This window comes from Talaromyces amestolkiae, assembly GCF_001896365.1.
Source record: "Talaromyces amestolkiae strain CIB chromosome Unknown scaffold23.1, whole genome shotgun sequence".
NCBI lineage: Eukaryota > Fungi > Ascomycota > Eurotiomycetes > Eurotiales > Trichocomaceae > Talaromyces > Talaromyces amestolkiae.
This window is the reverse complement of record NW_024468059.1, coordinates 61,914-89,157: the sequence shown is the minus strand read 5'-3', so window position 1 is coordinate 89,157 and position 27,244 is coordinate 61,914. Positions and strand designations below refer to the sequence as shown.

Below are 27,244 nucleotides of genomic sequence, written 5' to 3'. Positions count from 1 at the left end.
TTCTTCTCTCCATTTTTTCTTATTACTTTGCCAAAAACGCTAAATTTGGTAGTTCTACATCTACGGTGCCACCGGAATCTACAATAATTGCCTAGAATTACAGACCAAAAGATGGTTTTTCTCAAACTCAAGGATCGGTCCACTGGTGCATATAGTTGATACTGACAGGATGGGACCGCTCTTAAGGGTGAGATCACACATATATACCTTTTTCTGCCTCTCGATCGACTTCAAATATTACGGTGATGTCTTAATTCTTTACGCCGGATAGTTATTGAAGAGGGCAATTGAAGACGAGTCCGGTTAAAATTTCAAAGACTCAATATATTTGTTATATGTTTCGAACTTCACGCCCAAGTGATGTTCTGATTGTGGGAGCTTGGCCAGCGAGTCTCACTCTAACACCAATTTTCACCACATATGGTCTTCGAGTCACAATCCTGGATCGTCAGGCGGTCTTCTATCCCCTTCTTAGGGCAGTCAATCTAAGTCATGATATCGCCAGGAATTGGGGATTAGGCCTACATGACGTCTTGTTCGAAGGTACCGTTGCAGATATTCGTGCGACAGTTTCTGACGAGGTTGAAATAATCGGCGCCACAGGAGAAGTTCTTCGTCGTGTTTCTAATAATGGGTCATCTAAGACCGGTACCGGCAGCATGTTCCGACTTTACCAGCCAGCTTTGGAAAAGGTCTTAGAGACAGCCTGCCAGCAAAGACATAGAGGACTTATTCCTTCTATGGAAGTTGAAAATGTCATTGATGTGGATTACCGTGTTCAGGTGTGATTCTACAGGGGTTCGAAAATGGCTAGCACTGTGTTGTAGGCTGTGATTTGGCAAATAGTCTTGTACGTCGGTCAAATGGAATATGATTTCACGGACTGTCCAGGGTCAAATATGACTTAGCTGGTTGTCGACGTTGTTCTTAAAGTTGACGTGGGGCTGCGGAGTAGTAGAAAGATTTTCACAACACGAGCGTTCACGTGAATCACTGTCGGCTGAATGCCTCGATATCTGGAACCCAAAAGCAAAGAAGATGGGGATTTATGCCGCTATCGGGAGAAGAAATCCGGCCACTGATAGAAAATCTGTATTGTCTTTGATCGCTGAACTTGAATGCAGTCCCGATAACGCTTGGATGGAGAAGAGTGCGGCATTCTTAGTTGAAGATGGATGGTGCAAGAACCTGCACAAACGCCACATCCTCCTGGCCGGAGACATAGCCCATTTGATACTAATCTTCTTAGGACAAGATGTTTAAAAATGGTATGCTAATTGTCTTTCCAGGAGGATTGATCTTGCCATCCAATACCCTCAAATCCACTCACCTCGCATGTTTCAAGACTAGACTACAGAGAGGCTAGGTGAATTCAAGAATTGATCAAAGCCTCCGTCGCAATGGACGCTCGCGTCACAATCACCGACTTGGAGCGGGCAATGCGCCGTGATCTAGAGTAAACTGAATGACCATTAGCTCCTCAAAAATCAGAGAAACTAGAAGCACCGGGCATCTAATCCCTTTATTCCAATCTAGACACATCATTGGATGATGCTGTTGGAAATCTCTTTATTGATGTACACTTTTGGATTGGGGACAAAGAAGGCCGACTATGTGATCATTTCGGTGCCCAGAGTTGATTGATTCCTTATTCGCCAGTAGGCGATGGCAATAGCACCACGCTATTATGGTCTGATATTGGGAGCCTTTTCTTTATTGTCACGGATGAAAAGATCGTCTCCATCGGCAGGGACCAGACTTGCGACACGAGGGACGTATTTTCCATGTGGTTTCTGACACACGGTGCCAGGGGGTCTTATTAGGGCCAGACCATTGTCTCCACGGCATAGTAAAGTCTACAACCGAGCTTGAACATCTTATACGAAATATGATTCATCATATAGGACTGTATGACGAGGAGGAGACTCTTACAGTAACAAGGGTTCAAGGGGGAATTGACAGTGCTGCTTGGGCACCTTAGTTAATTTAATGGATGGCTACCTAGTACCTAGAAATGATACCGCATATTCTGTTATAAGTTAAAGCGCCCTCTCTTTATTTATTTTTCGTTCTATCAAGACTAGACAACATCGTGGCTACATCGAGAAAAAAACAATACACCGCTACTTCTTATCAGGTTACATGGCATATAAATGGCGTCCTTGGCCTCGGTCTTGTCTTTTACGATTTGAGACTTGATGACGAGCGTCTAGGCCAGGATTGCGATAGGGAAACCTTTCGTGCATGAGTGACTATGTCAATAGGTTTGATCACCCAGCCCGATTTGGCCTCCCCCATAATTGAAATGATAGGCATTCGCCGATCAATTATTTCCCGGTATGCACCCCGGACAGATTTGGTCTATTACACGACTTGTGAATGGTCATCATAAGTGGCCAGTGGCTACTTTTCTGCTACGCCACGGAGATAACTTAGCCTAAACAAAGAATTTCCCGGTATGTCCGCATCACTATGCGGCGTCATACACCTCGCGTCGCCCCTGGAACGTCATGCAAGGGATCATTCAAAAATGCAAGTTTGGAGTTTACTAACAGTAGAGACTTTCAGATCAGCTTGTGATATCATAAAGGATGCAAATAATAGATCATTGGGCGATAACAAAGTGGAGGTAAACGGTCAGGATGTGGACAGGTTACGCTGTAGTAGTCGCATTGTCTCAACTTTTTTGTGAGATACTCAGACGTTTCTATTTACTATCTCCGATGTTATTTCCACCGCATGTTGATTCTTTGTATCGGTGGCAACTAATTTTCGGGAAATAGTACTATATATTGCATACCGACAACCTCAAAGTCTCACTAAAATCATTTACCAAACCCTAAACATCAGACTCTGTACCTCTAACCATGGCAACCTACCTCGTGACAGGCAGCGCCCGAGGAATTGGGCACGAATTGGTCCGACAGCTAGCGGCAAAAGCAGACAGCGAAATCAACACTGTCTTTGCGACTTCACGAGCGCAAAATGAACGCCTGAAGGCGCTCACTGAGCAATATCCTGGTCGGGTCATTTTCGTTCCTCTCATTGTTGGGGATGAAACAAGCATGCGTAATGCTGTGCCTATTATCGAGACTGCTCTGAAAGACAAAGGACTGAACGGGCTAGATGTCCTCATCAATAATGTTGGGGTCGTCGGAAGTGCTTACGCACAGGAGATGTACATCCTTCTTCTGTACTTGTAACCATTATTTACTAATATTTTTTGTAGGTCTGACTTGGACGAGACTTTCCATATCAACGTTACTGGCCCTCATACGATGATCCAGCTTTTCTTACCGTTATTGAGGAAGGGTGCCGAGAAAAAGGTCATCAACATGTTAGTGTCGCAGCTCCAATGTGGCTTTTCTGCTATCTGTTAACATATTGCCATCAGTTCAAGTTCTGTGGGCTCAATCACACGACAGCCTCGCTATAAAGAATTTCCTGCCGCAGCTTACAAGGTTACTAAAGCGGCCTTGAATATGTTGACGGTAGTATGGGCGCAGGAATTGGCTAACGAGGGTTTTACCATCATAAGTCAAAATCCAGGGGTAGGCTGCTCCTATCCCGTCATTGAAATATTTCGTGCTAGAGAACTTACACCCGACCAGTGGTTACAGACAGACGAGGCCAACGCGCATGCCGATCTTCCTGTTGGAACGGGCGTGAGCCAGATTCTGGAAATCGCCCAGAAAACTGGTCAGGAGGGCAGTGGGCGGTTTCGAAATATCCATGTGCCAGGTTGGGAGGACAAGCCAGGTCTACATCAATATGATGGCAAGGATCTACCGTGGTAGAATCATTCAGCATTAGATATAACCTTAAAATTATATTTGTCTGGAATTCGGTGAGCTCGAAGCGGTAAATTCGCTTGAGGAGTTATGTACTCGACTCTGTATTATTTTCTATTCTGCGTAAAGACTGAATATGAATTCGTCGTTAAGTACGCATCGATTATAGAAACATGAACATTGTTTACTGTACCAATAATATCCATAGATAAAATAACTGCAGGATCTCGATAGATTGGGCTGTAATTCGTGTCCTAATGTTCTTACATATCTATGCATATGAGCTCAGCTTCAAGCCCATCTCGCAACTCTAAAGTATATTTTTGGCGGTTCTCGACGGAGTTTATCAGACCAAAACATGCCAGAATCAATGGAAAAACGGTAAGGTACAACACCATCACCAGCTTCACTTTCTGGCTCGCGGAGTCCTGCATGATCTCGTAAGCGACGATAATATCTTTTTGAGGTTGAAGCCACTTGCAGTCTTGCTGATCTGCGGCACTGTTGTACCACTATTGGTGGAACCAAGGAGTAATATGAAGTTTGTGAGTGGTGTATCTAACGGTGTTGGCACGGAGTAAAATATAGGCAACAACAGATACTTGCTAGATTTCATACACGTTTGTTATTCAATGCACAGCTGGCTCCGTCAACGATTTTGAGAATTAATCAAGGTTCATTACCGAAGCAGCAGATGTCATAGGATATCAATTCCAAATCCGCCTCAGAGACTTTAAAGAGGAATATGTCCTCAACCGAATGGTGATAAAATTCATAGATGTTGTAGACTATCGGTATTGAGTAGCATCTTAACCCTGAACATCAATATCCAACCGAAATAGACGGATACTGAGCTGTGATAGACTTTATCTAGGGCTAATATCTTCTAGGACGTGTAGTCCATTTAGATTATGTCGTCGGCGGCGGCGACTCGTAGGAGCAAACATAACTGCCGCACGCATTCTGTGCAGCCGGGAGAACAGGATCAAGAACATGGGATCAAGAATATGGCTGGKAAGAATTCTTTTGTATCTGGAGGCTAGGATCCCATTCTACACGCTGGCTGCGGTGTGGAAGCTTGTACTTACTTTGCAACGAAATCTTCAGCTTTGCAGATCCCTAGTTCTTCTAGAATACCGTGTGACAAAACAAATCTGCCCAGTCATCGGTATGTCAAATCGAGGATGCAAAAAGTTGATGGTTTGAAGAATAATCTCCCTTCTGTTGCAATTTCCACAAGAGTGGGTCCGCTAAGGTAGAATGGGATAGAATATGGAAAGAAGCTACAAAAGGCGTTCGTGGAACTTCAATGTACCATTCTTAAAATTTAACATACGCGTTCTTGCAATTCGCTCTATGCCAAAGAAGGTATGGATGCTACAATACATGTAGTTAGGGTGTTGCACATATTGGTGTCTGTAGGTGGTGAACAAGAGTCTTGAAACGTAGTACTAAGAGGATCTTGGTTTGTGTTAGTAACGAGACCGAACCAAAGTTTGCCCTTGCTATGCATACTCATCAATCTGTATACAGTGAAATGTTAAGAGGCTTTTTAAAGCAATGGAGGTGATCCAACATCGCAAAATTCAATAATGATCAGACATGATATAGAACTACAACATTAACAAAAGCATTCATGTTATCAAGTTATATTGTTTTTATTTTCTGATTACGCTTCGCTATAGATAATGGCTCTTCAAGAACCAATGCTATATGATGCGCGAATGTAGCCATTCAGGTGAACCATGAGCTTTCGGTGTCTGAATCAGAGTCCAAGTGCACTCCATCTCCATCAAACCACAGAGATAAATGGCTCACAGCACGATTATGCAGTTGGGGTGACAATGACTCCATCATACGCTGAGTTAAAACTGGCCTCACAGAGGTATTGACCATTCTGGTATAGATAAATCTCATCTGCAGACTCTGCGCCCACCACTGTCCCAGTGCTGGTTGTACTGCTGGCCAAGGCAAAATAACTTGTTGGGAATTCAGCAAAGGGTACAAGACCGTTGGAAGTTAGATCTTCCAGAATCCATTCTGCTGAATGACCACAGAGTTGGCCAGGACCATCGGTAATGATCACAGAGACATCAACACCGGTGTTGGAGTTGTGAATTTCGCTATACATATCGTCTTGTTAATAGCCAGATCTGTCATCACAATAATTTTGGGGTACTAACACAATACCACTTGTTGTAGAGGTCATGGTTACATTGCCTGTGATTTGATCATTGATGCTGACTGGGTTTCTATATGTCAGCCACTCGAAAATGGGTCTAAAAGTGCTTCTTGGAAGGGATCTAATTACCAGCCATGTTGATAGTGACCAACGCGTCAGGTATGAACTCCCACCAAGCATAATTAGACTGGGAGCCATCACTTATTATCTATCCTTTCATCGTCAACAGTCTGCAATCGGAACGAACATTCGAAAAGAATCTAGGGCAATCAAAGCAGCTCTTTGACAAAGAGTGAACGGACCTCTGAAACGGTGCCGCCCTGAATTAGACCAGTGCCACACCCATCGCCATCAATGCCCACCCACTGTGCAATAGAGGGCTGATTTGCATTAGTCTGGCCGCTGCGGAGCGAAATTTGAGGAACGTTCCAGACACTCTCGACGTTGGTCCAGTGACCAGAAGGCGGGTTGACATTAGACATGCCACACCAGTTTGATGATGACGACTGGACGTTGCTTCGCCGATTTTTGCCAGGAGAACCAATTTTAACAGATCCGCTAGTTGATAAATCAGGCCGAGTACCCAACTCAATAGGCAACTCCGATCCATGCTGAGTCATTTTGATCTCATAATTGACCCCATTCTCGCTCGTATAATGTGTCACTGCTCGAGCTAGGCCTGAGGCAAGAAAGAAAATCGCGAACCTCTTCATTTTGTTTGTCGAATTGTGTTGACCAAATGGAACGTTTCTTGCTGTCTTGCTTTTCGACAGATATTCAGTCAATATGAGGAAGTAAACAGACTTTATGAGCGCTATCCTCCTCTTATATAGTGTGTAATGTGGAAATTGGGACTCAGCAGCAATTGTGACATTCCAACAGCAATATATTGTCGGGGAATACGATGCATATGACCACCATCCCGCTTATTTGTCAGATGTAATATAATTATACTTCGAAGCTATACTAGCACAGTTACCGTCGCTTACCCCGGAGCTCGTATGGACTAAGGCGTCTAGCTTCGCGGGGTGTCAATGACTACAAAAACATGAATATAATGCCAATATGGGCATATCATGCAGCCTATTCGAGTTTTAATAATATATGCCCAGCTATACCCAGTGCTTGAATTCTGGCCTCTTATTAGTTTCATAATCTGACATACATTCAAATATTCAAACAGGCACCACTGGGAACTAAATGTTGGAGCTGGCTCGCTGAAGTACCTAAGAATTCGTAACCTGAAGCTGTTCACCATAGGTGTGATCGTAATTTACAGCGTTGTAGTCGGATTACTACTCTGTTCGTTGGTCGAATCCAGAGGGGCTTCTCAATACGCATTAGCCACAAACAGGACACAACTAGACCAATTTTTCACTACAATAATTGGTAGAATTAAGTCATGAAAGTATGTTTCATCAATGAAGTGCCGTCGAGGCTTAAAAGGTCGACGTCCATTGCTCACTTTTCCATCTAAGATTGCTAGTCTAATGATTGGGAACAACATATGTTTGGGGGCTATTGCATGCCGCCGAATGGATGATCATTTTTGACTCTAAACAATGTTACATCGGGTATCATAGTCATATTAATGTGTTGGTTGTTGGTTGGTTGGTTGGTTGATTTATTGGTTCTGTGCGGTGAAGGGAACTTAGTCAATGCGGCGATTAAGAAGAACGACACAACCTTAAAATAAATGTAGGTGATACTGCATCATTGCATGTTGACCTAGTAAGCCTCGCAAGCTGCATACCTCAAATTTTGGATTTATGAACGACTTGGTATAGAACAGCTTGATGTCTTCTTACCCCTCTTTCTGCCAATTCAGGTTGCTAGCCGAATAGCTACACAAGGTTGCAACATTGTTGCAACTTCATTTTGTCTTTTTTTATTCTTGATTTTGGTTCTTCATGGGTTCCTTTGCCCTAGCTTTGCGGGCACACGGCATACAGGTTACCATAACTATAGCTTTATCCGGTTTGCTAGCTACAGGTAGGTTGTTCAACACACCACTAGTGCTACGAATCTGCTCTCATACCTTGATACAAGTCCTGTCACAAATCTCCAGCTAAGCTTATTCCATTTCCATGCGAGGACACCCTCCTTCGGAGGAATTCCGATTATGGTATTAGTCTTTTGTTCACAGTAATGGTAACCAAAGAGCTATGAGGAGCTTTCCTTTCTGTCGTCTTGGCTTCTCCGTCCATTTTTCTCTCTCCCTCGAAATTACATTGCCCATTCTCTTGGGCTAGCTGTTTTGGATATGTCAACTTTGCACCACCCTAAGGTCGCTCAACAACTAATTTGGTCACTGATATTCTATCCTTTTTCATCAAGTCGATGGCCTCCTGGATTCCTTCCAAACCATTCCTGCTCACGACCAGAGGTGGAGGGGCAACTTTGTAAGATCTACTAGCAAGAGCCTCGGGTAGATATCCCCCAAACGTGGCAGGTGTTGTTTCGAACCAACAGTGGGGGGGGKGCTTTAAAATTCCCGGCCGTCGGCTGCTTCACATTTACACCCTTTGGGATGTTATCTACGTTGCCGATAAAGCTAGAAGATGAAAGGTTAAGCTAAGAAGAAATGTGTCAGCTTTATGCATGGGAGATGGAATCAAGGTGCCTTCGTACCGTCTGTTTGCACGCTGACGCAATCTCGCATGCCATGACATTGCCATCCTCTAAACCGGCTGCCACAAAAATACCGGCACATTCGCCTCTGTCAAGCTCCTCAGCGAGTTTTGCAGTCACTTCAGCATGCGTGTAGTCAAAGACATCAACGGCGCCAAGGCGCTTTACGTAGTCAAAGTTCTTCTTTGAACAGGTGGTAATCACATCATAGCCTGCGGCCGTAGCTAGCTGGATAGCATTGCTACCAACTGCAGAACTGCCTCCCCAGATCAACACCGATTGTCCTTTCTTAGGTGCTCCGATCCTAGGGTAATCGAGGCGAAGGTAGTCCTTTCCAAACAGAAACATAGCACTGGTAGCACTGCATAGACCAAGAACCACAGCATCACGGTATGCCATGTCGTCCAGGACTTTAGTCAGCAGTTTGTCTTCCAAGGCCACATAATCCTGAAACCCATTGTTTGCGGTACAGCCTAAGATACGGTCCCCAATGCGGAAATTGGAGGCGGCCGTAGAGCCTGGAACCACATTCTCAACAACTCCGGCAATGTCGCAACCCAGGATGATGGGGTACTTGAACATATTCCTGTCCTGGAGTATATGGTCACAAGGATTGATGGCCCAGGCGTACACCTTGACAAGCACTTTGTGGTCACCAAGCTCGTCATTTGTAGGGAGTGAACTCTCGCGGACCACACCGGGAACACCAAACGTGTCTTGCCAGACGGCGCGGTTGATAGGAACCATAATTAGTCGACGTGTTCGGGTCAAAGTAGTAGCACAACAGGATAGGAATTGCGTTTGAAATAGGATTTATATCATCGAAAAAGAAAGAGATAGAAAATTTAGTAGTAGTTTGGGGAGAAAAGCGTCCCCCAGTCCTCGACACAAATAATACTTAAGCGGTCAATATATTTCTGAGCCTGCAACCAGCTGTTTTTTGAACAATCAACCCGTAGAAGGCTTACGTGAGACTTTAGTTGCAGTTTCGGGGCAGAGACATATAGCGATAACTGCCATTGGGTAATTTCCCCAAGCCCATAGCGACATGGTTATGGTGTTGTGTTGATACATTTCAACTGGTTCTCTCTGGACATCCCAAGAATCCACAGCCCCGGACTTAACGAACATTCCCGGGTTTATCAAGCAGTTTCGGATTTAGGCAGCGCTATAGCTGTTTGGAACGCATGCGCAGACCCCTCCCCCTTCCTAATATGGATTCTTTATCCATGTCACGTGTAAGAGGACGCTTGCTAATATATATGAGCAAGCTCTCTCACTGGATAGTTTAGAAAACTAATTCTCAATAAAATCTTCATACAGTATTATTGATCGCTTGCCTTAGGCTTCTTGGATACGCCTTATGTCCTTCACTGCTTCGCACTTTGCAGGCATAAAATGGTCAACAATGGCACTGCAGACATGCGTGTATAGCGCATTGTGAGTGCTTACACTGTTGGTAGCCGTGAGTAAGAAAACAGAAAAACTGTGTAAATATAATTAACTTTCAGTCAACAGCCGTACGTGCAACTACTAGAAGCAATTGCGCTTCGCCGACCCGGAGACTATAAAGCTAGAGATGAGAATGAAGCTAGGTGGGAAGGGTAGGTTGATTGATGGGTTTGCTTGTATTCGCATCTATCCGAGACATATCAAGTAACCCATGTTGTGTCGTGTAGTAGTGATGGGTGCTTGGTCAGGCTTCCAGAAGGGCTAGCTAAATAAGTAGAGAAGAGGCGCCGCGAAATTCAGGTTATCCGTGGTCACGTGAGCTCTGTCGGCGGTTACCAAGTTGTGTCACGTGCTCTGTTTTGTGGTTGGTCTGATTTACATACTCCATAGGATGTCCTGCCCCGACCGTGAAATGCCCCAGGCCATGACTCAGCGGCGCCGCCACTGTGGAGGAGACTTTCAACCCTATCTGCCACGCTCCTGCGAAGTATTAAGCCTCTTGACACTGATTCCACGGCTCAGTGAAGCATTCAATTCGTAGTGACGCAGCTAGTTAGCAATACCCGGCCATTCGAATACGGTTTCTTTTCAGTTCCCGACGGAGGAGGCACATACGGAGCACACTGTTCCTACGACCATCGGATTGTCTTCTCTCGGCTCGGGTGAGTTAATGTTAGTAATACTACGTAATCGATCTGATTTGCTCCGCGGCGCTTACCTAAGCGGTCCCTCGTTCCGAGCGCGGAAAGTAAGCCGAGGTTTGCCGCTCAGAATTTTCTGCATTACGTACCGGGCTTGCTGCAGGTGGGGATAACTACACTCTGCTACGTTACAAAGTATACTAGCACCTAGCACAGTTATTACTACAAACACCACTGCTAACTAGGCTGTGCGGCGTCTTTGTTATGGTGCCTTCTTCTTTTCTTCAATGTTCCCATCTCAGTCCGCTAGGCCTTGCCGATCCCGAGTGCAAAAACTGCGCATCATTCTACGGAGTAATTGAACAGTACGTAACACTTTTTGCGGGATGATAGCTGATCGGAATAACCCTACGATGAAAAGTTGAAAACGGCCTTCTTGCGCCCCCACCCCCAAGGCAACGTTCAGAAATTACGTGGGTACATACAAATTTCCTTACGACCGGGCCTCTTGTCGGTGCGGGCACAGCGAGATTCAGCCAAGAGCCGTTCCAAGATGCCGTGGTCCTCATTGGCTCGGATATGCTACACCGGGCTCTGTGGGAGGTTGGCTGAAAACGATGTGAACATTGAGTTCTTTAGCATGGAGAATGAACCAGTAAAACCTCTGACTCCGCGGATGGTGGCTTGCGCCACCCCGCTGCTGGAGAATACTGGGGACGGTCCCACGTCGCTATCAACTTTCATAGGGCTATGAGCATGATCGGCCTGTTTGTATGTTGACATTGATTGGTGGTACCTGTACGTTGGTCATCGAGCCTGGCGAAACTGGAAAATCTTTTTACACTTGCTCTCTAATTGGCAGTATTTGCTCATCACAACACCCACAAGCACCACATGGCAGCACCCGAAAGGGGCAGGCACATGCATCTCATGTTGTTACCCTTCATACATGTCGTCATGCCCCGCCTGTAGGTTCTTAGCTGTGGGCCAGCGATGTCTTGCTCGGAATGCCCGCAAAAGCCTTCCCGAAGGTGCCCTTATATCTATGCCCGCATTCCCCGTATTGTCTCCCACATTTTTCTTGTTTCTTTTCTACTTCATTCTTTTCCCTCTCATGATCGTTCCCTAGCCGTCGGCGAAAGAATAGAGCCTCAAAAAAAGTTGAAAATAGAAACAAAATGTGGACAACTACGTCCGGCCTCCGAGGCAAGAGCCTTCATCTGGCCATCACTATCACCTCCGTCATCGGCTTCTCTTTATTTGGCTACGACCAAGGTCTGATGTCTGGTATCATCTCCGGTGACCAGTTCGTGGCCGAATTCCCCGTCCTCGATGGCACCTCCACGCATGTCTCGGTCTTGCAAGGTGGCGTCACTTCCTCTTACGAGATTGGATGTTTCTTTGGTGCTATATTCACCCTTTGCTTCGGTCAACGCATCGGACGCACTCCCATCCTCGTTGCTGGTGGTCTCCTAATGGTTCTGGGAACGGTGATTTCGACCTGTTCTTTCCAGCCCCACTGGGGTTTGGGGCAGTTTGTTGTCGGCCGTGTCATTTCTGGCGTTGGAAACGGCATGGACACTGCAACTATTCCCGTGTGGCAATCTGAATGTTCCCGTGCCCACAACCGTGGCTTCCTCGTGTGCTTCGAGGGCGCTATCATTGCCGTCGGTACCTTCATCGCCTACTGGATCGATTTCGGTCTTTCTTACGTCGAAAGCTCAGTCCAGTGGCGCTTCCCCGTTGCTTTCCAGATCCTCTTCGCTATCCTTGTCGTTATTGGTGCTTTGATGCTGCCGGAGTCACCTCGTTGGTTCATCATGCACGGCAAAACCAAGGAGGCACTCCACGTTCTGGCCCAACTAAACGACAGTACTGAGGATGCTGAAGACGTGCTAAGAGATTTTAACCTCATGCAGGCTGACCTAAAGGCCCTTCAGGGTGCTGAGGCAGGAGGTTGGAGTACTCTTTTTACTTTCGGCAAGACCCAGGAATTTCAACGCATGATGATCGGGTGCTCTGGTCAGTTCTTTCAGCAGTTCACTGGTTGTAACGCCGCTATCTACTATTCCACACTTTTGTTCAAGAACAACCTACACATGACTGGCAAACTCCCTCTGGTTCTGGGCGGTGTTTTCGCTACTGTCTATGCACTTGCTACCATCCCCTCTTTCTTCATGGTTGAGAAGGTTGGTCGCCGAAATCTATTTTTGATCGGATTTTTAGGCCAGGGTCTCAGTTTCATCATTACCATGGGCTGCCTGATTGACGACAATGAGCAGAATGCTAAGGGTGCTGTAGTAGGCATCTTCTTGTTTATCGTCTTCTTTGCCTTCACCACCCTACCTCTGCCCTGGATCTACCCCCCTGAGATTAACCCTCTCCGCACCCGTACCATGGCAGCTTCTGCTTCGACTTGCGTCAACTGGATTTGCAACTTTGCCGTCGTCATGTTTACCCCGGTCTTCTCCAACAAAAGTGCTTGGGGTATTTATCTTTTCTTTGCTGCGATCAACTTTACTGCAATTCCTTTTGCTTATTTCTTCTACGTCGAAACCGCTGGTCGTGATTTGGAAGAGGTTGATATCATCTTCGCCAAGGCCCACGTCGAGAAGAAATGGCCCTTCCAGGTCGCTCAAGAGCTACCCAAGCTCAGCCACGAAGAAATTCAACATCACCTCTTTGATCTAGGTCTTGGCGCCTCGGATCACAGCTCGGCGTCTGATAACGAGAAGGTAGAGATCGGTGGCGGGAGCAGCAGTCCTGAGCATGCCAGCGCATCCAACTAAATCTCTTGGAGAGAGAAGAGTGGATGAGCCATGAGTTTGTAAACTGTGTTTTGGAACCTATTGAGTATACCCGACAATAGCCTTTTTGGCTTGCCATGAGGCATTGTGTCTTTAGGTTGCGCTTTTTGTGAGATTTTGTTTAGTCAGGTGCATGGCCATCTGTAGATTCTTGTAGATATTATTTCTTTGTTTGAGGAGTGGATCCTGGTTCTGGCTTAGAATTATAGACACAGCTGATAAGAGTATAGATGGTTGAAAATGAGATGTTTTGTTTTTTCTTACAATGTTGTATCTTCTCAGCACTAGCTGGGCATCGTTATCTACTTTCCAATTGGCGTTGGCAGTTTCCTTCCCTCTTGTAGCGGAAATGTGCTGTAGAAGTATATGCTTAAAAATTGGCAATACCAACCTGAAATATTACCTTTATAGCTCTACTTTCACCACATGCCTTGAAAAGGCTACTTGCGACAATCTGTTCAATAATGCATGTATAACTTTTCCTTGCAGTAGATTGGGAGCAGCCACGAGATATAATGCGTGGACAAAGTGGGAAAATGGAGCTATCCAAAGTATTGTACACAATTTGGCCTAGCAAGTCGCGCAAGAGACTAGATATGAAATTGTCCATTTCTCGTGCTTTGACTTCTTCTTCTCTTCTTCCTACAGTCAATGAATTTTCCCATCGTAACGACACCTGTCTTGTAAAGCTTGTGCTCTTCAGAAAGGACCTACTTACTAATCAATAAGCCCAAGAGCAGTGCTACACCAGCAAGTGCGTTATAAAATATCTAATTTAGTAATATTCTCAGTAAACCTTATCAATGATGAGTCTCTTGTTATTGGGCAAAGTTTGGATTGGATTTATTGCTCTTGATGCTTTCTTATGTATAACATCTATTCTACTATTTCGGGTGGGCGAGTAGCAGTAATTGTGCCCACCTACTGTAAAATACGGTTATGAAAGATAAAGCTTTTAAATATAATCGATATGGCAGTTGCAATGTCACGGCTGAAAAGAAGTGTCGTTGTTGCCACCGCAATAGCTGCATGTTTTAATAGGGAAGAATCAGTGAACTAAGTCGGGGAAGACTCTGGCAGCAAGGTTCTTCATGCTTTCCACGATGATCTTCACCGAAGACACGAATACTAGTTACGCCCTGGATCACTTTGCAGAGACAACAAGTAATAGCTAATTATGTTTCAGAAATAAGTCAGCGTTTAAATTCATAATGAATTACGGATACCATGCTGTGATTGGGACGAATCATATAAACGGAGTGGAGAGGGGTTGACCCGCGACCTGTGCGCTATGAGTACCTCCAGTGTTGAGTGATACGTCTAAATAATTTCCAAAAGTCCGGAGCTTCATAGATTGGTGAGACTCTCTCATCTATATTTGCGGTAAATTGCCTAGTTAGGCTCGTCCGCTTTCACCACAGGCCGGAATACTGCTCCATCGGGCTAGATGCCGCAATCTGGGACAACAGCGACAGCGAGCTTCTAGATCTGGGTTTTTTATGATTAAATCCTGGTTGATCATTGGTTCTTATGACATACACGTCTTCCAGGTAAGATGCCGCAAGATATGATATATAAACCTTAGGCGGGAAGCAAGATGTTTGGAATCTGTCCATATGCAGGGTTATACAACATTACACAGTTCGAGTATCATCATGTTTAGGAGCGTGTCTTCCGATTGCTTGAAATGCCCTACCTTCCGCGCAGGAAAATGCGCAGGAACACTGAAGCGGTTGATGGCGACTGAAACGTCGCAGATCGCTCGCAAAGACAAAAAAGAGGGGGATATTTCCTCTGTATTCTCAACTTTCTCCGGTAGAAAGAGTTCTCCACTGCCTGAAGGTTTCCGGGACCTGAAGCGTAACCTGACCACCGGATTTGAAGAACAGATTCAAAAGTCATGGGATGAGCTTGTTGAGGTTCTGAAAATCCGAACTGAGGAAGTCGCTACCAAACGAGAGGCGGTACGTATATTTCATAAATCAGCTGAGATCATGCAATATACTAAAAGAAGTAGATCATTCCTCAGATAAAATTTTCTGACGTTCAGGCTGGGAATGTATCTCCAGATGATGTTACTGCCATCCGACGGACTGGTGTTGCTGTTATCAGAGGTGTTGTGGGCAAAGATGTCACAGAAGCGCTTCTCGCTGATGTTCGACAATACCTGACATCTCGACCTTTCAAAGGCTTTCCGTCTACTTCGGATAAGAAGGTGATGCTTGATCACCAATCTTCATAATCTGAAGCTTACCTTGTTTTAGGTTATCTACGAATCTTATTGGAGTCCTTCACAAGTGAAAGCGAGGTCGCATCCCAATATGCTTGCCACACAATCGTGGATGAATCAGCTCTATTCTGCCGATGCAGATCAAAAGGGTAATATCATGCACATGAGGTAACCTGTGGGCGTTTACTGACCACTCTTCTTAAAGTTGATCTCACCGTCCCGCTCACCTACTGCGATCGTGTTCAAATTCGCCCACCTGGCGATAAGCATTTTGGACTCCCGCCTCACGTTGATGGTGGAGGAGTGGAAAGATGGGAAGATCCAGCTTATAATCATACATATCGAAAGATATTTCAAGGACAGGTGTGTCGATTGTCTACACTACTTCTCTAAAACTGAGAACTAACATCACGACAGTGGCAAGAGTACGACCCATGGGATATCACTGGCCGCCTTGACGCTGATATGAACATGTATGATGGACCAGGAGGTTGCTCGGTCTTCCGAAGCTTCCAAAGCTGGCTCGGACTATCGCGCCATGGACCTCAGCAAGGTAAGTCAATCCGGAATTTGGCGTCTCACCCGATGCTGACCACTTGTGACATCAGGTACTCTCGTCGTTCACCCTATTTTGCAACCCAGCACTGCTTATTGGTTGCTTCGGCCCTTCTTTAAACCCACCCGGAAAGATTCTTTAGACGGATGGAAGTTTTCTCTTGATGATGAGGAGGGCAACATTTATCTTCATGGTGCCAATCCGGGAACTGCACAAGAGCACACTCCCGCACACCATCCTCATTTGAGACTGACTGAAACTATGATTCCCTATCCGACTGTGGAGCCTGGTGATACAGGTGGGTCTATCCCCTTCCCATAAAGCGGATTAAGCGGATGAAGCTAACGGGTAGGACTAGTTTTCTGGAGTGCTGATACCATTCATGGAACAGAGATGGACAACACAGGCGATATTGATGCTTGTGTGTTTTACATTCCATCTGTTCCATTGACCCCTAATAATATGGTAAGAGAACATTTTCGAATTCTAAATGCGCATAATTGTCACTAACATCACAAAGCGATATGTCGCACAACAAAAAGAGGCTTTCTTGAAAGGAATTCCTCCACCAGATTTTCCAGGTGGTCTTGGAGAGTCAGGGTATTCCGATCGAGCTACAAACGAGGATATTCAATGTGAAGCAGGCAAAGTTGCCATGGGATTAAGCCCTGTCAGACTTCAGGGTAAGGATGAGAGATCAAGGAAACTTGAAGAAGAAGTCAATAAAATCCTCGGCTTTTAGGGGTATATCTGAGCTCAAGCTTCACGTCTCCTTCGATAATCGGCCTACAACTTCACTTTGGAATTAATAAGACGGTTGTACGTAGAGTTTGAGTTATTAAAGGCAGTGTGGTAGTTTAATTGATGTACCTACTACAGCTAGTTAGGTATAGTACCAACTACCAGTACCCGATCACCCCATTCGGTTCGATTGATAACCCCAGCGATTGCGCGTTTTGTGCAATACGGAGAGTTTTGACTGGTCCAGGTACACCACCAAACCCACCATTCTGAACTATACTATATTATAACTACCCAATGAGACTATACGTTTTGGATCGGCTCAATCAATTTGAAAACGTCCAATAACCGTTTCCAAAGGCTTGTGAGAAGTTGTGTGACTCGGCTTGTGAACATTGTTGGAGCGTCATCTCTCACTCAACATTTGTTCAAGTATGACAATTTTCGGAAATGACATATCTAAATACTTGAATAACTACTTGTCCTCTGTTTGCTGTGCATAGGCCACGGATAGGAGTTATTATTAGCACATTGCTCTTCCCTTCACAAAATCCGTCGAAATGGCGAAATCACTCTACTTACCTGAAATCAACGTAAGATGAGTCTGACTGACTGATGGGTCACGGAATGATATACGATGAAAGATGCCTCAAGACTCACATATTCACCTGCCAATGTTCCTGTGGGAGCTCATAGACATCCATCCGTTTTCCAAGCATGAAGTAACGTATTGCAGTTTAGTCCCTCTTGTAGTTACAGAGCGATGTGTGGTTACAGGCATTGTGGAATTGAGTCTCCCAAGCCATTTGGCTCTGGAGACCTTTCTAACATTCACCATATAGTCATTTAACTTTTCAATCTACTCAGCACTGACTTTAAATTAAAGCAAAAAGAGCTTTAAATGTATGAATATATTACCATAGAGCAGTACATGATATGCCAAACAAAACCCATATAAAAGAGCGGGAATGTGCACATCTTGCCAAACCCATATGAATCTGATATATCGGAGCCCTGAAATCTTTAGAGTAAAGCGAGAGAAAACCAGAAGACTTTTCAATACAATTCTTCAAGCATTTTCAACCACCTGATACCGGAGCCAGGGGCCAGCAGGCGTGCATGAGCCATTAGTGATACTGTTGCTCTCACGATATCCCTCTTCGTCATTATCCACCAGACAGCCAGCGTTCTGCCAAAGATATGCCAGCCAAAAATCCGTGTATATCTCGTCTTCAGTTTGAACATAGCAATAATCATAACTGCCGCCCAAGTTTACGCAAGTATCCGACCCCACAGAGCCGGAAGCCACGAGCGTGCCGTCTGAGCACTAGATGATAAGATAGTTCAGTTTAATAGAAATACAGTAAGATTATATTAGGACTTACAGAGTCGCCGCAGAAGATAGACCACTCCCCTAACGTGGCAGCTGCTGCTATAGTGGTGAGAGCCATAAGAGAGAAATAAGTAATAGCCATAATTCTGGTCTTCAGGAAGTTATAAGAATATAGGCGCTGGAAGTATAGAGGAAGTGTACTGATCAATCTTTTACTCGAAATGATTGAGCGGTCTTGATTAATTGATAACTAGTTTTCCATTATCATGGGGAAGTCTTCGTTATTTATGTACTTTTTTTAGGTCTAGTTATCCGATGCTGACAGACAGTCTTTCAATCACTACGTAGTATATTAACGATAGTTAGTGCTTACTATGTACTCTTTTATCATCTATGAGTGGTGCGTAGCTATGTGGGGTCCTCTTTTGCTTTCTTAACAATATTATTGTGATGAAAAATCCAATGAACGCATAACAAGCATAATTTGGCCTACATCCGTACTATGTACAAGTTGCGAGAGCGTCCTGTCACAGCGGCACCACCAGTCGAAAAATGCCAGTTGGGGGCTATCGTAATTCGAATTTACCTCGCTCAGCCTTGAGAGCTGATAGATTACTGTATATGTCTTAGTCAAAAGCGGGGAAATCAGTCAACAATATAGGCCCCTTTTTAGGTTATTGTAATATCTACTACGAAGTATTAATACCTAGAGCTTAGAGCCCTAGGTTGAGCTACGTTGGGTAAGAAGTTCCGGCGCCCGTACAGAGCTATCGAAAAGGTTCTTTCACACCACTCCCCTCTCATCAAGACCCTTGTCCGCAAGCGTCTGAAACTGGCAAATCATTCTTTTCGTGATCATCCACGAGTGATCCTCCTTAGCGGCATGTATCCATTCCTCAAGCCAAAGTGGCAGCTCACATGAGTGCGGTTGCCTGTCACGGAATGCCTTCAATGCCGATAGCACAATCTTCATATAGTTAGCGGAATGCTACTTGGATTAGTTACTACGCTTCCTACATCATTCGCCAAGTAAAAAGTCATCGATTGCCTATTCCGACTGACTGTAATATTCAGATCTGAGATTTGATTCTCAATCTCAGCTGTTTTTTGTCATAATGGTAAAATCGAGAGGTCAGCAGGTAATAATTTTTTGAGGTGTATTAGCACAACAAGCTCAATGTCATCAAAGATTTGGTGCGCAGAACTTGCTTGTATTGTCTTTGCTCGCTCTTAGTTTTGCAAGCCGGAAAAGGAGCGGTATGTTTATCCTATGCAAGCTATTACACGGTCGACCGTCCTCGATGTAATATCGTAAACGTTAAGCAATGTCTTACCCGCCAAACGGATTTCTCAGAGACTTCTTTCCAGACGACAAGTCACGTGTCTGTCCTAGTCATCCATCTAATTCTAGTGCTACGTACTTCCATCCCGATTACATGCAAAGCATTCCACCTTACCTTGCCAATGAGAAGCATGATGAAGTGAAGTACATAACTCACAAATGAATGTTGGTATATGTGATACTTCAACCCTTGGTCATATTCCCGTTTGTGGGCGACCAGTTGCTCCAATTGACGAAACATGAAGTTGCTAAATATTCCACGACTTTTCCTGAACGGAACCGGGCTGATCTAACCACTCAATTTGCCTTCGCTCGCCAGTCCGATCGTTGCCATAGATGTCATGAGTCCCGGCTTCGACGGGGAGACACGGCTACATTCCACGAACCCTGTATATGAGCCTTTATATAGGCCCGTATATAAGGTTTCGTACAAAACTCTATTAAGTCTCTATAGGTTTCTATGTAGTAATTAAAATTAGGTAAACTTGGTCTATTAGCCAATGAACGTATGTAGTGTAGAGTGTGGAAAAATAAAATTAGTAATATATGAAATTTGTCGCCAAAGTCGATATAGTTCACGGTAGATGTGCCACTTGCGTCAAGTGGGCCGATGGGACTTGCAGGGTCTTCATGTTCCCCGTCTACCCGATGATTCCCCGAGGCCTCAGGCCCTGACGACCAACCAACCAATCAATCAACCACGGAGTCTCGAAAGGGAGAGAGAATGAAAAAGTTAATCTGCGTACGTCGAGATGAAACCGTATAAAGTAGTCATGACGTTATCCTCACCTCTGCTTACTAATAGCGAATCTTGAAGAAAAAGGAGAGAAAAAAAAAGTGAGGGGAAATAAAAGCCACTTTGCTCGCGTCGAGATAAAATCGTAATAAGCAGTCATCACGTTATCTCGCGAAATCCCTCCTTGATCTCACACAACATCTTACTCCCACTCATCAGTCACCATGTCGCAACTCATCGACAAGCCGCTCCTTGGACCCCTGGTCGCCCTCAATGGTTGGGTTTTCGCCATGGAAGGTCTCCTATACAAACGCAGAATCCCAGCGCTCAAGAAGTACGGCGTTACTTTCGATCCAGCTACTGTCAAGAAGCAAAAGGCAGAGAAATTGCCTCCTTTTGTGAACTGGGCGGCGGACAACTTCAACAACTTACAAGAGCAACCCACCCAATACTACGCAGTAGTGCTTGCGTTGACCTTCTTGAATATCAAGGACAAGACGACCGTTAGCTTGGCATGGGCTTACGTTGGTCTGCGAGTCCTGCACAGCTTAATTCATGTGTCGACGAATAACCCTGGTATCCGCTTCCCGATTTTCGCTGCGAGCTCCTTTGCGCTTTTGGGGATGACAGCCAAGGCGGCTTTGGAACTTTTCTTCTAGCTCACATCTGGGGGTATCTCATGTAACAATTCTTCTTGTATTGTAGTACCGGGTTTACACCAGGCAGCTTGGCTGCTAACAATCATTATATCTGAATGCGAGCAGTTTTTCAATCCGGATAATACGTTGATTTGGAGAGTATTGATGTTAGCGCGTATACACATGCTTTGAGTGTTTTTTGCAAAGGCATGCGTAGGCTTTTTGACTCTTAGTTATTTGTCTTCTAAGATATAGGATTAACTTAGTCATATCTTTCTATCTCTGTCTTTTCTTGACTCATTAGAGAGGATGTTGAGGACATGGATGCTAGGTATGGTGAAAAAACGTTGATTATTCCCCATTCATAGAGATCTTTGCGGATATTGAAGGACTACTTCTTGGCAAGCATCTTTATGCATCTATAGCTAGAGACAATATTCTTCAGTGCTAAATATAGAGAGAATAGGGGTAATATATCTAGCTATAAGGTGAAACTATCAATAAACGGTGTTAATTTAGCTACTAGACTAGTGATTTATGAGATATAAGCGGCTCTTTAGAAGAGAGTGCTGAGTAGGATTTAATAAATCTACTCTTTGGACTGATGGCAGTGATCCTTTGCTGTAAGTGTGATGAAGAGTAACTAGTGAAGCTCTGAGCCTGGGAATAGAGGTAGTAGCCTTGAACTCTATATAAGCTTTGAAAGTATTTCAAGAAGATAATGGAATTTAAGTCTTCTAGGTCACTTTAAGAAGAGATAGACTCCCGCTTACTTGAGGAAGAGTTTAATGTAACTAGCTACCGCTACTTAACGCGTGCAGGACATGAGTGGGCTTCAGACTTTGGGCATGCTTCATTTGACTCCCGACCATATGACTGTTAAACCTAACCCGTGCCTGACCTTGCCTTCTTGAGATAAATCTTTATTCTCTCCATATCAACAATCCTACGAGAAGTGGCAGAGATGCACCTGGATTAACCTGGGCCCTTCTCTACCGTATTTCTGACGTGTCGGCCGATATTATACGAAGTATGATTCCGGCAGCCGGGCCGTGACCGTTCTTTCCCCGGACTGACGAGCCGTAATCCTGCCCAAGCTGACACGACGCTTTCCTCGAATCATCTGTAGGCATGGGACTTCTGCACCACTCACATTCCCATATTTCTGACTAGACAACCGATTTTTATTCTTCATCAATTACTTTCTTGTACAAGCCCCTTCCAAGGAAAAAGAACGACCTCTAGATTAGATGGCGAGATGCTGCCGCTAGGACATTGAGCTCCTTAGTAGGCCCTGACGGTAACATTAGTTCAAAACTTCCAACTTAGTTTCATTATTACTCGAGCTTAGATGTGAACGGACGCCCAAGTCAGTTCTCCAATATCAAGGCTTTGCGATGGCTGTCGGTGACTTGGATGCCGAAAAGGCCTGTGAACATCAGAGTCCGCTATCCGTCCACTCAGATACAACCACGACTTCGAATCTGAAACTGAATCACGAGATGAATGCTACCCGAGGTCAGAGCGACATTGAAACCATTTACGCAAGCGTTACTGGTGAACCTTCGGGGAAGATAGGTGATGAGTTAGCTTGCACCGACAATATTCAGTCCCGCAGTCAGTCACGGACTCCATCTACTCGCTCCCACCCGCTGTCTATTGTCCAGCGCTCCAAGCGGCGTGGGATCCTTGGACGCTTCGCGATCATACCCGAAGTCAATAACCCGTATGACTACCACAAATCCACAAAATGGGGTATCACGGCCACCGTCTCTTTGGCAACAGCTGTAGCACCTATGGGTTCATCCATCTTCTACCGTATGCACACTTCTGCGCTTAGCCTATTAACGAGAACTGTCTCATCCTCGATGACCGGTTGAATAACCTGACTGACCTGTCTTCGCAGCCGCCCTTGGTGCTCTAGTTGACGAGCTTGACACTTCCGAGACCATCATCAATATGTCCGTCGCCTTGTACATGCTCTCCATGTCTATCTTCCCTATCTGGTGGTCAGCATTTTCCGAGCAGTTTGGCCGCCGCAGTATCTACCTCCTCTCCTTCGCCCTATTCATCGTATTCTCCATCCTCTGTGCTGTCAGCACCAATGCGCCCATGCTTATCATTTTCCGTCTCTTGGCCGGAGGCGCTTCAGCCAGTGTGCAGGTCATTGGTGCAGGTACCATCGCTGACATTTGGGAATCCCATGACCGAGGCCGCGCTATGTCTCTCTTCTACTTAGGACCTATGCTTGGGCCCCTCTTTGGTCCGCTCCTTGGTGGTGTTTTGACGCAGTACTTGGGCTGGCGATCAACCATGTGGTTCCTGACCATCTACGGCTTTGCCATTATTGTGGCGATCTTCTTCCTGCTTCCGGAGACGTTAGCTCGCAAGAACGAGCCTGCCATGACCCACCAGCTCACACGCATGTCCACTCGGGAGTCTATCAGGGTCAAGAGGAAGAAGTTCACGACGTCACTCAATCACTACCTAATCGAACCTCTGAGCGTTCTCCTACTCCTACGCTTCCCACCCGTGTTTCTCACAGTATTGATCGCCGCCATCACCTTTAGCTCCGTATACGTCCTTAACATTGTCATCCAATACGGCTTTGCTCGCCCTCCGTACAACTTCAACGAAACGACCGTAGGAGTGACATATATGGCTACCGGGCTGGGATACGTCGCCTCGTCAATGGTCGGTGGTCGCTGGATGGATTCGATTATGGCAAGGGAGGCTCGCAAGGCCGAGAGATATGATACGCAAGGGAAGCTTATTTACCTACCGGAAGATCGGATGAAGGAGAATGCTTGGGTAGCGAATGCCATATATCCGCTTTCATTGTTGTGGTTTGGATGGTCAATGTATTATAGAGTGCAGTATATGGTGCCTATCAGTGCGCTTTTCATCTTCGGGTTCTCTTCGATGCTTCAGTTTGTAAGTCCAGAAACTCTCTCTTTATGTCTGTCGTTCAGAATGCGCCGTCATTGCAGTCCTTGAAACTTTTCATGCTAACATCTTTCATCCAGACCCTCAGCACAACCATGCTCACGGAATTTGTCCACAAACGTAGTTCTGCCGGCGTCGCTGTCAATAACTTTGTCCGAAATATCTTGAGTTGCGGCGGGACTATAGTTGCCGCGCCTTGGATCGAGGGKGTGGGTGTGGGCTATATGATGACGACACTGTGTGTTATTTGCTTGCTGTTGGGGTTCTTGGGTATCTGGCTTATTAGCAGCAACGCGCAGAAGTGGAGGGCGGCGATGGATGAGGCATTGAAGAAGATGGATTGAGCTGGAGGATAATCGATGTATGCTCTCCGTCCCTCGCGTCCTTGGTAATCAATATCGAGGGAAAAAAAATAGAGATGAAGCCTTGAGCTTGAGAATAAATTTTGGCTCATGACGCACCGCCTGATACTGGCAGAATAGTATTGCTTCATTGGTTGCTTCAATTCAACCCACAGAGCAGTATTCGAGGTTTACTTTACCCCTATATTAACCATACTACATAGTATACGCTAGGAGAATCTTCTATTCTTCTTTCTTTCCTCCCTTTCCTTCTTTATGTATGCTGTCTACCAGAGCATGAACCTATAGCGTTACGTAAGGCGGGACTGGCTCSTAACAACCATGCCGCGAAAACATCTTAATAGATTGAATAATTAAATGCTATGATTGCTTATTATTGGGCTAATATTAGACTTTTCTTGTAGCTGTACAGAGAATAATGCTCCAAGTATGGGCTCATATGAGCCTTAATCGGTTGATCTAACGCGTTTCGAAATATTTGTGATTTTTCGGGATTTGGGGAGAGATCGGGTATCGTGCGGGAATAGGGCATTTGCCGATGCTCCTTCTCTATAGCTGTTTTCATCCTTTGACCATGTATAGATATCTTGTCCAAAAACCTTAATCTCAAGTCACTCACTGTATCTGAATTTATCCCAAGCAAGATGTCGAAGCTCTTCCAGCCTCTAGAGGTGGCTGGCTGCCATCTCCAGCATCGCATGGTCATGGCGCCTCTCACCCGTTTCCGTGCCGATGATGATTATGTTCCTACGGACATCATGAAAGGTGTGTTCGGTTAAGTTTTCATGCGATTATTCTGACCACCCTTTAGAGTACTACACTCAGCGAGCTTCTGTGCCCGGGACTCTTCTCATTACCGAAGGCACGCAAATTTCTCAGCGAAGTATTGGAATAAAGAATGTCCCAGGAATCTGGTCCAGCTCCCAGATTGCCGCCTGGCGCGAGATCACTGACGCTGTCCATGCCAAAGGATCTTACATCTGGTGCCAGTTTTGGGTCCTAGGTCGTGCGAGCAACCCCGCTCTCCGGCGCGAGCTGGGTCTGAAGCTTCTCGGCCCCAGCCCCGTAGCGAGCTCCCCAGATCATCCATTTCCTGAAGAGATGTCTGAGGAGGAGATCCAAGAAGTGATCGAGGACCATCGCATTGCTGCGAGAAACGCTATTGAGGCCGGGTTCGATGGCGTCGAGATTCAAGGGGGCGGTGGATACTTGCCTGATCAGTTTCTCCAAGATGTCACCAATAAGAGGACAGATCATTGGGGTGGCAGCATTGAAAACCGCGCCAGGTTCCCCATTGAGGTCACCAGGGCAATCTCTCAGGAGATCGGATCCAGAAAAGTCGCGATACGCTTAAGCCCGTGGAGCGACTTCATAGGCATGGGGATGGATGATCCTATCCCGACCTTCACCTACCTGGTCAAGCAGCTCCGCAACCTGGATATTGGATTTCTTGACCTGATCGAGGCACGTATCCGAGGAAACGATGATGCCGACTGCGGCGGGGATAACGATGTATCATTTGCTGTTCATGCGTGGGGCAAGGAAGCGCCGGTTATGGTCGGTGGCGGATTTAATAGTGAGTCTGCGCAAACGGCAGCCGATAAGACTTACAAGGACTATAAGCTGGCGATCATATTTGGTCGCTACTGGACAAGCAACCCAGATCTGCCCTTCCGTGTAAAGATGAACATTCCGCTCGTCAAATATGACCGCTCAACTTTCTACACGCCGAAGAGTAGCAAAGGCTACAACGATTGGGGATTCAGTGAGGAGTTTTTGGCATTGGGCGGCGCTGCTAGGCTCACGTAAACGATGACAGGGATCCTATAAATTGAGCAGTTATTAGTTTAGACATGTTGTCGGAACTTCAATATCAAAAACCGGTACCAAGCAACTACTCCCTCGGCATACGAGCTTCTGGTGATGGTGATCCTACGTACGACGTACGTGATAGTTCACATGGCACCAGGCCCCGACACCTGTGGTCGTAGCGATCAAGCAGATTATTAGGTATCAAAACGCATTCCAATTTGCTTCACGTAGAAGGCTCGTCGGAATAGCCTTTCCCAATTGAAATCTCACATATGAGGCCTCAATTTGGTGCTCGAATTTGGTGCTCGAATTTGGTGTGCGAATTCTACATCTTATTAATGTGCACTTATTTACAGATATGAGCCCACGTACGAGGCCTTGGGGAGCTAAACTAAATACGCGAATAGGCACGCGCGCTCACGTACAAGGCCCCAGTCTAGTATTGAATTTGGTGCGTGAATCCTCCCAACCCTCATTCTAGTTGACATGCGCGCTCACGTACAAATCTAGGGCATGAATCTATATTGAGCCTACGAATGAGCTTCCGTACGTACGAGATTGGTGGTAGATGTGGTGCTGGTCGTGGTGATGTTGGATGTGATGTTGGGTGTTATGTATATTTATATGTAGGAGTATCAATGCGTCTCATAGCTATAATCTAAGTTAATATTCACACGTAAAATACATCATAGTTCTAATAAAGAAATGGGAAATTATTATAATATCACTGTCATCTGTCATGCCTTACTATAGCGTTACCTGTAGCCTTACCGTCATATTACAGAGATCTGTTGTATATCAAATCTCGTAATAATCACCTATATTTTAACCTTTTTCGCCAGATAACAGCCCGCCGTAGTATCACAGGGCTGTCGCCTGGCCTTACTGGCCCTTACTGGGCCCTTATAAATATCCATATAATTCCACTATTGATATATATAAAGACTCAAAACACAATGAGCTTGGACGACCATGCTCTAGATATCCCCCTGCCTAGTGGCTAGCTAGATACAAAGATTATTCAAGCATGACTCGCATACAAAG

General features: G+C 45.4%; 8 protein-coding genes across 8 annotated transcripts; 6 read left to right on the top strand and 2 right to left on the bottom strand.

The window, feature by feature from the left end:
• Nucleotides 1–2,867: 2,867 nt before the first annotated feature.
• BHQ10_009183 (uncharacterized protein) lies at nt 2,868–3,797 on the top strand (the record flags this gene model as incomplete). Its single annotated transcript, XM_040882071.1, has 3 exons — nt 2,868–3,178; nt 3,230–3,337; nt 3,395–3,797. 3 exons carry the CDS (start codon nt 2,868–2,870, stop codon nt 3,795–3,797), a joined length of 822 nt encoding a protein of 273 aa, XP_040737685.1.
• A 2,445-nt stretch (nt 3,798–6,242) lies between these two features.
• BHQ10_009182 (uncharacterized protein) lies at nt 6,243–6,686 on the bottom strand (the record flags this gene model as incomplete). Its single annotated transcript, XM_040882070.1, has 1 exon — nt 6,243–6,686. The coding sequence occupies one exon, from the start codon at nt 6,684–6,686 to the stop codon at nt 6,243–6,245; it is 444 nt and encodes a 147-aa protein (XP_040737684.1).
• A 1,569-nt stretch (nt 6,687–8,255) lies between these two features.
• BHQ10_009181 (uncharacterized protein) lies at nt 8,256–9,351 on the bottom strand (the record flags this gene model as incomplete). Its single annotated transcript, XM_040882069.1, has 3 exons — nt 8,256–8,382; nt 8,444–8,547; nt 8,605–9,351. The coding sequence occupies 3 exons, from the start codon at nt 9,349–9,351 to the stop codon at nt 8,256–8,258; spliced, it is 978 nt and encodes a 325-aa protein (XP_040737683.1).
• Nucleotides 9,352–11,875: 2,524 nt separating this feature from the next.
• Nucleotides 11,876–13,486, top strand: BHQ10_009180 (uncharacterized protein; the record flags this gene model as incomplete). The annotated part of the gene is made up of 1 exon (XM_040882068.1): nt 11,876–13,486. The coding sequence occupies one exon, from the start codon at nt 11,876–11,878 to the stop codon at nt 13,484–13,486; it is 1,611 nt and encodes a 536-aa protein (XP_040737682.1).
• Nucleotides 13,487–15,159: 1,673 nt separating this feature from the next.
• Nucleotides 15,160–17,032, top strand: BHQ10_009179 (uncharacterized protein; the record flags this gene model as incomplete). Its single annotated transcript, XM_040882066.1, has 8 exons — nt 15,160–15,468; nt 15,555–15,719; nt 15,769–15,883; nt 15,940–16,097; nt 16,152–16,287; nt 16,343–16,588; nt 16,649–16,755; nt 16,811–17,032. 8 exons carry the CDS (start codon nt 15,160–15,162, stop codon nt 17,030–17,032), a joined length of 1,458 nt encoding a protein of 485 aa, XP_040737681.1.
• A 3,634-nt stretch (nt 17,033–20,666) lies between these two features.
• Nucleotides 20,667–21,101, top strand: BHQ10_009178 (uncharacterized protein; the record flags this gene model as incomplete). The annotated part of the gene is made up of 1 exon (XM_040882065.1): nt 20,667–21,101. The coding sequence occupies one exon, from the start codon at nt 20,667–20,669 to the stop codon at nt 21,099–21,101; it is 435 nt and encodes a 144-aa protein (XP_040737680.1).
• Nucleotides 21,102–22,477: 1,376 nt separating this feature from the next.
• Nucleotides 22,478–24,370, top strand: BHQ10_009177 (uncharacterized protein; the record flags this gene model as incomplete). The annotated part of the gene is made up of 3 exons (XM_040882064.1): nt 22,478–22,898; nt 22,987–24,014; nt 24,107–24,370. 3 exons carry the CDS (start codon nt 22,478–22,480, stop codon nt 24,368–24,370), a joined length of 1,713 nt encoding a protein of 570 aa, XP_040737679.1.
• Nucleotides 24,371–25,032: 662 nt separating this feature from the next.
• BHQ10_009176 (uncharacterized protein) lies at nt 25,033–26,197 on the top strand (the record flags this gene model as incomplete). Its single annotated transcript, XM_040882063.1, has 2 exons — nt 25,033–25,153; nt 25,200–26,197. 2 exons carry the CDS (start codon nt 25,033–25,035, stop codon nt 26,195–26,197), a joined length of 1,119 nt encoding a protein of 372 aa, XP_040737678.1.
• Between the last annotated feature and the right edge of the window lie 1,047 nt (nt 26,198–27,244).